Source organism: Pelophylax lessonae (assembly GCF_965119305.1).
Source record: "Pelophylax lessonae genome assembly, chromosome: 6".
Classification (NCBI taxonomy): Eukaryota; Metazoa; Chordata; class Amphibia; order Anura; family Ranidae; genus Pelophylax; species Pelophylax lessonae.
The window spans coordinates 33,480,197-33,493,557 of NC_138773.1; the positions used below are offsets into that span (position 1 = coordinate 33,480,197).

General features: G+C 42.2%; 1 protein-coding gene across 3 annotated transcripts in view; it reads right to left on the reverse strand.

The window, feature by feature from the left end:
- The window catches only part of PRRT2 (proline rich transmembrane protein 2), a 77,638-nt gene that overhangs the window by 16,544 nt on the left and 47,733 nt on the right, over positions 1–13,361 (reverse strand). The window contains exon 4 of one of the 3 annotated variants that reach the window (XM_082261180.1): positions 7,475–7,531. The exons of 1 other annotated variant lie outside the window; for it this stretch is intronic. In XM_082261180.1, the coding sequence (XP_082117306.1) occupies positions 7,515–7,531 (17 nt within the window). In that variant the 3' untranslated portion in view covers positions 7,475–7,514. Of the gene's footprint in view, positions 1–7,465; positions 7,532–13,361 lie in introns of all 3 variants that reach the window. One more of the 3 variants, XM_082261181.1, reaches the window with a different exon arrangement.

Genomic DNA, 13,361 nt, shown 5'->3' on the forward strand with positions numbered 1-13,361 from the left:
GGAAACCCATGTATGCACAGAGGTATGGGGAAACCCATGTATGCACAGATGTATGGGGAAACCCATGTATACACAGATGTATGTGGAAACCCATGTATGCACAGATGTATGTGGAAACCCATGTATGCACAGATGTATGGGGAAACCCATGTATGCACAGATGTATAGGGAAACCCATGTATGCACAGATGTATGGGGAAACTCATGTATGCACAGATGTATGGGGAAACCCATGTATGCACAGATGTATGGGGAAACCAATGTATGCACAGATGTATGGGGAAACCCATGTATACGCAGATGTATAGGGAAACCCATGTATACACAGATGTATGGGGAAACCCATGTATGCACAGATGTATGGGGAAACCCATGTATGTACAGATGTATGAGGAAACCCATGTATGCACAGATGTATGGGGAAACCCATGTATGCACAGATGTATGGGGAAACCCATGTATGCACAGATGTATGGGGAAACCCATGTATGTACAGATGTATGGGGAAACCCATGTATGTACAGATGTATGGGGAAACCCATGTATGCACAGATGTATGGGGAAACCCATGTATGCACAGATGTATGGGGAAACCCATGTATGCACAGATGTATGGGGAAACCCATGTATGCACAGATGTATAGGGAAACCCATGTATGCACAGATGTATGGGGAAACCCATGTATGCACAGATGTATGGGGAAACCCATGTATGCACAGATGTATAGGGAAACCCATGTATGCACAGATGTATGGGGAAACCCATGTAAGCACAGATGTATGGGGAAACCCATGTATGCGCAGATGTATGGGGAAACCCATGTAAGCACAGATGTATGGGGAAACCCATGTATGCACAGATGTATGGGGAAACCCATGTATGCACAGATGTATGGGGAAACCCATGTATGCACAGAGGTATGGGGAAACCCATGTATGCACAGATGTATGGGGAAACCCATGTATGCACAGATGTATAGGGAAACCCATGTATGTACAGATGTATGGGGAAACCCATGTAAGCACAGATGTATGGGGAAACCCATGTATGCACAGATGTATGGGGAAACCCATGTATGCACAGATGTATAGGGAAACCCATGTATGCACAGATGTATGGGGAAACCCATGTATGGGCAGATGTATGGGGAAACCCATGTAAGCACAGATGTATGGGGAGACCCATGTATGCACAGATGTATGGGGAGACCCATGTAAGCACAGATGTATGGGAAGCAGAGCAGGGGATGACTGGCAACTTTGAGCCCAGGGGGCAATTACAAACCAGAGGCCCATGGTGCAGTGACTCGGCCCCCCCTCCCACTCTCCCTCTTCCCGGCCTCCTCCTGACCCCCCATTCCAGGCTAAAGCTCCGCTCCAGGTACTCTCTACTCACCGGCCACATCCAGGTTCCCGACCTGGCCAGCAGGGGTCAGCAGGGGGCAGTTGGGGGGGGGGGGGAGCTGTGACAGCTCTGTCGGGGCTTCCTCTGGCAGAAGAGTCTCCAGTGGGGCATGGAACTGGCCTCTGCTCAGACACAGTTCATACCATCCATGCTGGGGGAAGGGGGGGAGGTCTGCGCTCTGTCCTTGTCTTTATCCCGCACTCAGTAGGTCAGTAGTGGAGACTTTTTACTTCTCTTCACCAGGAAACCTTTAGGCATGTCTGCGGCAGAAGTGGTGTAGCCGTTTTATGGAGCCTCAGAGTGGCCCGGGGGGCAGTTGGCCCCCCTGCCCCCTGGCCCAGTCCTCTCCTGAAGCAGAGGGAGGAGAAGGGGGCTGAACCTCTGACGTACAGTCCGATGGAAGTGGGGACAGGGTACCTGTCAAAAACAGGTACCCGCTCCCCCCTCCTCCTGAAAGGTGCCAAATGTGGCACTGGAGGTGGGGAGAAGACAGATAAGCGGAAGTTCCACTTTTGAGTGGAACTTCGCTTTAAAAACGAGACACATTATTAAATACGATGTAAAACTGATACTTTTTACCTACAGTGGTACTTTTAAAACTAGCATTGCGCCCTAAGTGGAAATACATTATTATTATTTTTTTTTTAATTATTTATGTCTTTTTGTCTGTAGATGGCATTAAAAAAACAATATTTTTTATGTTGTACGTCAAACCCTTGGGGCCGGTTCATACCACAATTTCTGTGTTCCGGATGTGTTTCTGCAGGCGTGTTTTTGATGTGTTCTGGTGCATTTTTGATGATCTGCAGTGCATTTATTTTCCACTCTTTCTCTTCTTCATCTCCACTAAGGACATGTACATTTTTGATGCATTTGCAGATGCTTTCCATACAGAAAAAAATGTTCTACTTTTGTTGACTGCACTGGAACGCACTGCACTGGTATGCACTGGGCCCATTGAAATCCATGTTAACCAGTTGCCGGCCACTACAGTATATTTACTGTGGCAGTCTGGCCGCTGCAGGCAAAGAGACATAGGTATACGTCGCTCGCTTGAAGGCCGCTAGGGGGCGAGTGCGAGTAACTTTTGCGCAAACCAATCAAAATACGCTTATATTTTTTACCAAAAAATATGTAGCAGAAATCAAATCGGCCTAAAATGTTAAAAAAAAAAAAATTTTCCGAGAATGTCATATAGCAGAATGTGATAAATATTGTTTTTTTTTTTTTTTTTCAAAATTGTTGCTATTTTTGTTTATAGCGCAAAAAATAAAAATCACGCAGGTGATCAAATGCCACCAAAAGAAAGCTCTATTTGTGGGAAAAAAAGGACGTAAATTTGGTTTGGGTACAAATTTGCACGACTGCGCAATTGTCCGTTAAAGTGAGGCAGTGCCGAATCGCAAAAAAGGACCTGGTCATTAAGGGGGCAAATCCTTCCGGTCTTAAAGTGGTAAACACTGTCTATGCGCCGCCGGCCGTGCGCGCTCACCCCCCACCCCCCCCCCCCCCCCAGCACCCTGCGTGTGACCGACGTAGGGCTACACGATCAAATACCACCAAAGGAAAGCTCTATTTGCAGAGCAACTGTGCAGAGCATCTCCAGAAATGTAATTTCCTGTTTGTGTGATTGGCTCTCTGATTTTCTCTGCACTAAGATACAAATAACATTTTAGGCATCGTCTGCAATTCTATTTTTGGTGGGATATTCCCTTAGGCCCCTTTCACAGGGGGCGGATTCGTTTGGATGGACTCCGCTAGGTCAGCAGGTGGATGACAGGTTCATCCCCACTCACTGTGCAGAGACAGACCTGTCAGAGTCCTGCTCTCCTCTATGGGGAAATCGGATGAAAACGGACCACCTGACTACTGTGGAGCGGTGGCTCCTGTGTGCAGAATCACATACAGGTAGGTAATTCTGCAGTATCGGGTCTGGGGCTTGCATGCACGGTGGCAGCTACCTGTAATTGGACACAGTGGGAGCCAATCATCAGGTCTGGCAGGCTCGATGTCCGCCAGCACTCGGCGATCGTTCGGGAGAGGCATTCTGTTAGTAAGGGAGGTAGAGATCCTGTGTTTCTGCTAAGCAGGAACACAGACCTCTGCCTTCCCATAGTACAAGCACCTCCGCCACAGTGAGTAATCACTCCCCAGGGACACATTTAACCCTTTGTTGGCCCTGATGTTAACCCCTTCCCTGCCAGTGCCATTAGCGTCATAGTACAGCGACAGCCTGTCTGTTTTCATCCGTTCCGGCCCGCTGGATGGATGGTGAAAGTATCGCCAGCTGGCGGTTTTCAGCGGATCTTGTTGGATCGGATGCCAGGCAGGTGTCAGCAGACACATGTCATCCGCCTCCTTATAGAGGAGAATGTGTGGCCCGATCAGGTCCACCTGAAAAACGGACAGGCGGACCTGATCGGTCTGATCATGTGAAAGGGTTAATTACTTCTAAAGGGATGCAGACATTGCAACTTTCCTCTTTACAACAAGTGCATCAGCTGATGAGAACAAACACAGATAATCCCATTCAGGAATCAGACTTCAAAGGACTTAGTAGGAAAAAAACAGCTTTTTCTTCAGAACAGAAACAGGTAAGAATCTGCTCTAAAGTTTGTATAAATCCCTGCAATGCACATTGATTACCCAGAGGGAATTGTTTGTTTTTTTCACAGCAAAAGTGGAGTTACTCTTTAGATTGTGACATTATCACCAAATACGCAGGCCCATAGTGGAAATGTAAAGATTGCTCCGGTCTATAAAGGTTAAAGGTGCGAGAGCTGTAATGGTTAACCGGTTGCCGACCGCCGCACGACTATTTACTGCGGCGGTCGGCCCCGGCCAAGCAAAATGACGTATATATACGTCACTAGCCTGGGAGCCAATAGCTCGTTCACGGACACCTCCGTGCGTGTGACCGGCGGACCCGATGTCCGCCGGTCACTCGCGATCGTCCTCTGTGAAGGGAGAAAGGCAGGCGGCTAATGTAAACAAAGCCGCCTGTTATTCTCCCCTGTGTAAAAGCACTGATCTAACGGTCCTGCTATGTAGGACCATTGATCTGTGCTGTTACACACACAGCCACATCCCTGCACAGTTAGAAGCACGCCCCTAGGGACACCCTTAACCCCTCCCTCTCCAATAAAGTTAACCCCTTCCCTGCCAGTGTCATTTTTACAGTAACAGTGCATATGTATAGCACTGATTACAGTAGTAATGTCACTGGTACCCCCAAAAGTGTAAAAAATGTCAGTCAAGGGTCCGATCTGTCCGCCGCAATGTCGCAGTACCGCAAAAAAAAAAAAATAGCAGATCGCCGCCATTACTCGTTAAAAAAACCCAACAAAAATGACAAAAATCTTTCCCTTAGTTAGTAAACGCAATAACTTTTGCGCAAACCAATCAAAATATGCTTATTGTGATTTTTTTTACCAAACATAGGTAGCAGAAAACAAATTGGCCAAAAATTTAAAAAAAATTTTGATTTTTACATTTTTTTTTGGGGGGGGAATTTCATATAAAAAAATGTGAAAAATATTGTTGTTTTTGCAAAATTGTCGCTTTTTTCTTGATTATAGCGCATGATCAAAAAAATCGCACAGGTGATCAAATACCACCAAAAGAAAGCTCTATTTGTGGGAAAAAAAAGACGTCAAATTAGTTTAGGTACAGCGTCGCACGACCGCGCAATTGTCTGTTAAAGTCACGCAGTGCCGAATCGCAAAATACCCCCTGGTCAGGAAGGGGGTAAAATCTTCCAGGGCTTAAGTGGTTAAGGATAAAATTCAACCATCCGGCTCGTCAATTCATCAGTGACATGTAGGCAAATATTAACTCACTGTTCCCGATACGCAGATCGGACACTCACGCACTGGAAGATGAGTCAGACAGACCCACACAGGCAGCAGGCACTGCATTACGGGGCTAATATATCTGTGTCTATGGGAAACAGATGGATGCAAGATAGAGATAATACGTAGGCACCCCACATGCCGCCAGCCGGGAGAAGCTGATTTACAAAAAAAAAATCGAACCTCTCTCATTTCCCTTGAAATAAGAACATGCGGGAAGCCCTGCATTTACCTTCCTTCTTGGTCATTGGCTGACTGGCAACTTTCAGCCCAGGGGGCAAGTACAAACCAGAGGCCCATGGTGCAGTGACTTGGCCCCCCTCCTACTCTACCTCTTCCCAGCCTCCTCCTTTTTTTTTTTTTTTTATATATTTAATAATTTTTTTTATTGAAAAGAAAAAAGGATTTTCCAGCAAGAAAAACAAGGAAATAGAAGAAAGATGGAAAAAAAATTTGAAAAATTCAAAAGATTCCAAACAAAACATTAAATACAAAATATGGCCATATTAGCATAACATGGTATAGTGTGTGAGTACATATCATTATTCAAATAATAGGTCATTTTGCTGTATTGGCATAACACATTACAACATATTAACATATATCATTGTTCAAATTACAAATCAAATAGCCATATGTGACATATTTGGATCAAACTATCACACTAAACTTCTATATGATCATAACGAGAAAGAAAAAAATTTAGGAAAGAGAGGGTAGGGAAAGGATAAGGAAGGGAAGAAAAGTGAAGGTATTATCCGGAGACCTCCGTGGACTTCTTAAAGAGGAAGTAAACCCTCCTCTGCAACTTGTACCTATAGGTGATCCTATAATAAGCCTTACCTATAGGTACTGTAAATACCTCCTAAACTTGCACCGTTTAGGAGATATTTAGCTTGCATGCAGCAAGTGACATCACTGGCGCATGCGCTCTGAAGGAACGGCCGCTCACGACGTTCCTTCAGAGCCCAGCGCCGTGAAAGTCGGCTCCCGCGCGCATGCGTGGGAGTGACGTCACCGCGGCTCCAGCCAATCAGATGGCCGGATGCCGCAAACCCGGAAGAAGAGTGACCTAGCATGTCGCCTGTGAGGGAGGTGAGCGAGCGGCACTGCAGAGCTTCGTTCTAAGGTAAGTATTTCATAATGAGCTAGTATGCGATGCATACTAGCTCATTATGTGTTTGTCTTTCAGGTGTTTGTTTTTTTTAATTCTGAGGTTTACAACCTCTTTAAAGCGGTTGTATCCCGCTTTTTGACACTTTTACCTACAGGTAAGCCTATAATAAGGCTTACCTGTAGGTACAAATAATATCTCCTAAACCGGCACGGTTTAGGAGATATTTACAGAGCGGCGCATGCGCTCTGAAGGTCCGGGGGGACCTTCAATTAAGTTGCCGGGAGCTTGCCGGAAAAATCACTCCCGCGCGCATGCGCGGGAGTGACGTCATCGCGGCTCCGGCCAATCAGCGCGCTGGAGCCGTCTCTTCCGGCCAATCAGCGCGCCGGAGCCGCCGAACCCGGAAGAGACGACGAGGGATCGTGGCAGCGCCCGCATCGATGTCCGGGGGTCCGTGTCGGGGCTTCGTTTTAAGGTAAGTTACACATAATGGGCTAGTATGCGATGCATACTAGCTCATTATGCCTTTGTCTTGCAGGTTTTTTTTTTATAGGGTTTACAACCGCTTTAAGTCAAAAGTATTTGTATTAGATTACATAGTGTTTTGGGTACAGCGGCGCACGACTGCGCAATTGTCTGTTAAAGTTACGCAGTGGCGAATCCCAAAAAATGGCCTGGTCATTAAGAGGGAAAACCTTCCAGTCCAGAAATGGTTATTATAAGACCCGGTCTTATTTTCGGGGCAACACGGTACTTAGTAACCAAGGTTACACAATCAAGGGCATCTAAACAGGGGCAATACACATACAAAATCGGGATCAATAGAGAATATAAATAGTACACGTCATATCAGAACAGGTTAGAGGATTATGCAATAAAAACATATACAGTATACAATTAAAAAAATTAAAAATATTTGAAAATGACTATATACACAATGTATGATTCACTGAAAAAAACACAAAAGAGCGAAAACAAAAAGAAAGAAGAGGAAATAATAGTGTAATAATGACGAATGAAATGAGAGTTACTGAAGAGATAAGAGGAATGACCAGGGGGTACACTATTCTTTATTCTTTGCATTTTCTCAACTGTACTTACAGTAGGAGACCGGAAAGAACCAGAACCACCCCCCGATAAGTCATAACCAAAAAAATCCTAAGAATAATATGAAATAAGATTAGTATTATAACATAAAATATATGTAAAAAAAACACAAAAATAGAAACAAAATAAAACTCAGATAGATGGTATACTTGCCTACTGCCTAACTGTAAATGTACGTCATTACTTTACAGTTAAATACCGGGTTATGGCTGCAGCTAGATGCCTCCGGTATCTTTTTTTTTTTTTCAGGCATTCTTTAAGATAAAAGTGACCCCAGCAGCTGATTCGCCACGGGATCACTTTTATAGGCAGTGGGAGAGTTGCCCCCCATCCCTTAGGTTGCTTCCTGGTGGTTTCCAAGCTTACCAGGGCCATCAGTAAACTTGGAACAAATTCCCTGCAGCTGATAGCTAGGCAGGAAGCTGAGTGAAGGCAAGATAGCCCCCACTCAGCTCTATGCCCTTGGAGGACTGGAGCGATATCTGACATCACTTCCTGTTCTCAGGCAGACGTAAAGGTTTTTTTTTTTTTTTTCTTAAAGGTAAAATTTCATTTTTTTTTTTGCTTTTAAAGGTAAATGAGAGATCTGGGGTCTTTTTGACCATAGATCTCTCAATAAAGAGGACCTGTCATGCTTATTTGTATTACAAGGGATGTTTACATTCCTTGTAATAGGAATAAAAATGATATAAAATAAATAAAATCAAAGGGACAGTAAAAAAAAATTAAAAAAGAGTAAAATAAATAAGAAAAAAAAATGTCAAAAGTCTCATCCCTCCGAGCTCGTACGCAGAAGCAAACACATACGTAAGTCACGTCCGCATATGTAAACGGTGTTCAAGCCACATATGTGATGTAACACTGTGATCATTAGAGTGAGAGCAATAATTCTAGTGCAATTGTAATTCTAAACAGGTAACCTGTAAAAAAATGTTAGGCATCGCCTATGGAGTACCGTAGTTTGTCGCCATTCTATGAGCGTGCGCAATTTTAAAGCGTGACATGTTATCTATTTATTCAGCGTCACATCATCTTTTACATTGTACAAAAAAAATGGGCTAACTTTACTGTTTTTTAGGTTCATTAACCACTTCCCTACCGGCGTATAATAAAATGACGCCGGCAGGAAGTCTTTCTCGATCCGGGCGGCCGTCATATGACGTCCGCCCGGTCTCGCCGCTACTGCGCGCCCCGGGGGGCACGCAGCACGACGATCAGGGACGAGGCTCGTCCCTCGGACAGGGCCCATCCCCGATCTAGGTAAAGAGCCAATGAAATTGGCTTTTTACCACGTGACCGGCTGTGTCCAATCACAGCCGGTCACAAATGTCAACAGAGAACACGGTAGCTAGCTGTCACCGTGTTCTCCTCCTCACACACTGATCCTGTGTGAGAAGGAGATTGTGGTAACAGCTAGTTACCAATTACAGTGCACCCCAAACACACTGATTGCCCCCCCAATAAAGAGCACCTGTCACTAGCCCATCAAAGTGCCTGTCACTAGCCCATCATAATACCTGTCACTAGCCCATCAAAGTACCTGTCACTAGCCCATCAAAGTACCCAAATACCTGTCACCAGCCCATCAGGTACTCTGATGACAGGTACTCGGGTACTCTAATGGGCTGGTGACAGGTACTCAGGTACTCTGATGGGCTGGTAACAGGTATTTGGGTACTCTGATGACGGGTACTCGGGTACTCTAATGGGCTGGTGACAGGTACTCGGGTACTCTGATGGGCTGGTAACAGGTATTCGGGTACTCTGATGACAGGTACTCGGGTACTTTAAGTACCTGTCACCGGAGTACCCGAGTACCCGTCATCGGAGTACCCGAGTACCCGTCATCGAAGTACCCGAAATGATCAATTTTTTTTTAAAAATGGTGTAAAAATAAAAAATTATAAATAAAAAAAATAGTAAAAAAAATAAAAAATGAAAGCGCCCTGTCCCCGTGATCTCGCGTGCAGAAGCGAACGCATACGGAAACTCCGCCCACATATGTAAACGGTGTTCAAACCACACATGTGAGGTATCGCCGCGATCGTTAGAGCAAGAGCAATAATTTGAGCCTTAGACCTACTTTGTAACTCTTAGATGGCAACCTGTAGAAATTTTTAAAATGTCGCCTATGGGGATTTTTAAGTACCAAAGTTTGTCGCCATTCCGTGAGCGTGCGCAATTTTGAAGCATGACATGTTGGGTATCTATTTACTCGGCGTAACATTATCTTTCACATTATGGAAAAAAATTGGGCTAACTTTACTGGTTTCTTATTTTTTAATTAAAAAAAGTGAATTTTTTCCCACAAAAAAATTGCGTTTGGAAGACCGCTGCGCAAATACGGTGTGATAAAAAATATTGCAATAATCTCCATTTTATTCTCTATGGTCTCTGCTGAAAAAAATATATATAATGTTTGGGGGTTCTAAGTAGTTTTCTAGCAAAAACAACTGATTTTAGCTTGTAAACACCAAATGTCAAAAATAGGCCTAGGCAAGTGGCTAGGATGCATGATGGTGCTCCTTGGATGTTGGGCCCCTCTATATGGCTAGGCTGTGAAAAAGTCTCACACATGTGGTATTGCCATACTCAGGAGGAGTGGCAGAATGTATTTTGGGGTGTCATTTTTGCTGTGTACATGCCATGTGTTAGGAATATCCTATAAATTGACAACTTTGTGTAAAAAAAAAAAAGTTTTTATTTTTTTTCCACATTTTCCAAAAACTTGTGGAAAAAAATGACATGCTCAAATGACCCATAATGCCTCATAGAATATACGTTGGAATGTTTGCTTTCCAAAATGGGGTCATTTTGTGGACTTTTCCATTGTATTGGTGCTCTAGGGCCTTCAAAAGTGTGATAGGTAGTAAGGAAGTTTTATGTGTATTTTTGCTCCTAAAACGCCTGAAGGTGCTACTTGGATGTGGAGTCTCTTTTTGTGGCCAGGCTGTGTAAAAGTCTCACACATGTTGTATCACCATACTCAGAAGGAGTAGCAAAATGTATTTTGGGGTGTAATTTTTGCTGTGTACATGCTATGTGTTAGAAATAGCTTATAAATTGACAACTTTGTGGGGAAAAAAAAAGAAAAAAAGATTTTTTTCTTCATTTTCCCAAGAATTGTGGGAAAAAATTATAACTTCAAAATACTCACCATGCCTCTAACTAAATACCTTGGACTGTCTACTTTACAAAAAGGGGTCATTTAGGGGGTATTTGTACTGTCCTGACATTTCAGGGCCTCAAGAAAGGAGATAGGCCATCAGTACATCTGGTGTGATCAATTTTCAGTAATTGGTACCATAGCTTCTAGACTCAATAACTTTCACACAGACTAAATAATATACACTAATTTGGGTTAATTTTACCAGAGATATGTAGCAGTATAAATGTTGGCCCAAATGTATGAAGAAAAATTTATTTTTTGCAAAATTTTATAATAGAAACTAAAAAAACGTGTTTTTTTTTTCAAAATTTTTGCTCTTTTTTTGCTTTTATCACGAAAAAAAAAATACAGTTGTGATCAAATACCACCAAAAGAAAGCTCTATTTGTGTGAAAAAAAAAATGATAAAAATTTTGTTTGGTTACAGTGTAGCATGACTGAGCAATTGTCATTCAAAGTGTGAGAGTGCTGAAAGCTGAAAATTGGTCTGGGCAGGAAGGGGGTTTAACTGCTCTGTATGGAAGCAGTTAAAGTGTATTTTTTCCCAAAAAATTGTGTTTGAAAGATTTCTGCGCAAATACAGTGAGACATAAAATATTGCAATAACCGCCAATTTATTCCCTAGGCTCTCTGCTAAAAAATATATATATATATATATATATATATATATATATATATAAAACGTTCTAAGGTTTTTTCTAGCAACAAAATACAGATTTTTACTTGTAAACAACAAATGTCAGAAAAAGGCCTGGTCTTAAAGTGGTTAAAGGATGGTATTCATTTTGATGGCCTCATTCAGACCACCGGGGGTAAGAGTGTCCAGGGAATAAATCCCTTAGGTTTCGCACTGACATAATTTGGAGAAGCGTTCTGCCTCAGGGAGGCTGCTAGGTATGATCAGAAAGAAATTTTTTCCCCTGCTGGAGTAAATTGGATCATGCTTTGCTGGGGTTTTTGCCCTTCTCTGGATCAATTGTGGGTATAGGATTGTGTGTATAGGATTTTATATATGTATATATATATATATATATATATATATTTTCCTTTTTCTTTCTCCCTTTTATAGGTTGAACTAGATGAACTTGTGTCTTTTTTCAACCTGACTAACTATATAAGGCCTCAGTGATCCATACTTGCAAACCAGACGTGGATTTTCGGTAGGCCTCTAAAAAGTGGCGGGGAACACATATGTAAGTTGCGCCCGGATATGTAAACGGTGTTCAAACCACACATGTGAGGTATAGCTGCGAACATTAGCGTTACAGCAATAATTCTAGTGCAAGACCTCCTCTGTAACTCTAAACAGGTAACCTGTAAAAAATTTTAAAGTGTCGCCAATGGAGTATCATAGTTTGTTGCCATTCCATGAGTGTGCGCAATTTTAAAGCATGACACATTAGGTATCTATTTACTCGGTGTCACATCATCTTTTAAATTGTACAAAAACATTGGGCTAACTTTACTGTTTTTTTTTTTTAATTCATTAAAGTGTATTTTTTCCCAAAAAATTGTGTTTGAAAGACTGCTATGGAAATACCATGTGACATAAAATTTTGCAATGACCATCAATTTATTCTATAGGCTCTCTGCTTAAAAAGAATATATAATGTTTGGGGGTTCTAAGTTATTTTCTATAAAAAAAACACAGATTTTTACTTGTAAACAATAGACGGCAGAAAAAGGCCTGGTCTTAAAGTGGTGAAAGGATGGTAATAATTTTAATGGCCTCAGACCACCTGGGAAAAGAGTGTCCAGGGAGAAAATCCAATAGGTTTCCTGCTGACATAATTTGGAGAAGCGTTCTACCTCAGGGAGGCTGCTAGGTATGATCAGGAAGGAATTTTTTCCCCTGTTGGAGTAAATTGGATTATGCTTTGCTGGGGTTTTTCGCCCTTCTCTGGATCAACTGTAGGTATAGGATTGTGTATATGGGATTATATATATATATATATATATATATATAAAATCCCAAATCTGCCCGATTTGAGCTACAAAAAAAAGCTCCAGAAATTTTTCGAGCTTTAGGCATTTGGATTTAGGTGACTTAGAGTGGAGATGTGAACCATCTCCATCGAGAATAATAGATTTTTTTTCTTTCCCAGTGTTTTGGAGCTTCGATCTACAAAATGCTGAGATGCAAATGGGACCTAAAAATGGAAATAAAGAATCAAGTACAACCAAAGAGAAAAATTAAAAAGGAAAAACTGTTCTGTGTCCTCAGAGCCCTAAAACTGCAGCTGATCCAGAGAAAGGGGGAAAAAACTTATAAAATCTGTGCTGAAAATGCACCTAATAGAGGGTAAGGTGATACCAAAAAAAACATTTTTTTAAATTTTTTTATTTTAGTTTTCTGACAATATTAAGAGTTATGGGCCAGTTCACACCACATGCAGTCCAGTGCGTTTTTCTCTGCATCAAAATCGCATGGATAGTAGGTTATATGGTTTCCAATGGCATAGTTCACACCAGTGCGGTCCAGTTCCAAAAAAAAAAAAAAAAGGTAGAACACGCTGCATTTTTTCTGCACTGAACTGTACTGGAAAAATGCATAAAAAAACAACGAAACACACCAAAAATGCACCAGATGGCACATGTCCTTATTTAAGGTGAAGAAAAAAAGAGGGGAAAAATATACCGTAATGCTTTAAAAATGCATCAAAAACATGTAAAAAAAAAAAAAGCGCATGCAGAAACACATCCAGAACGCATC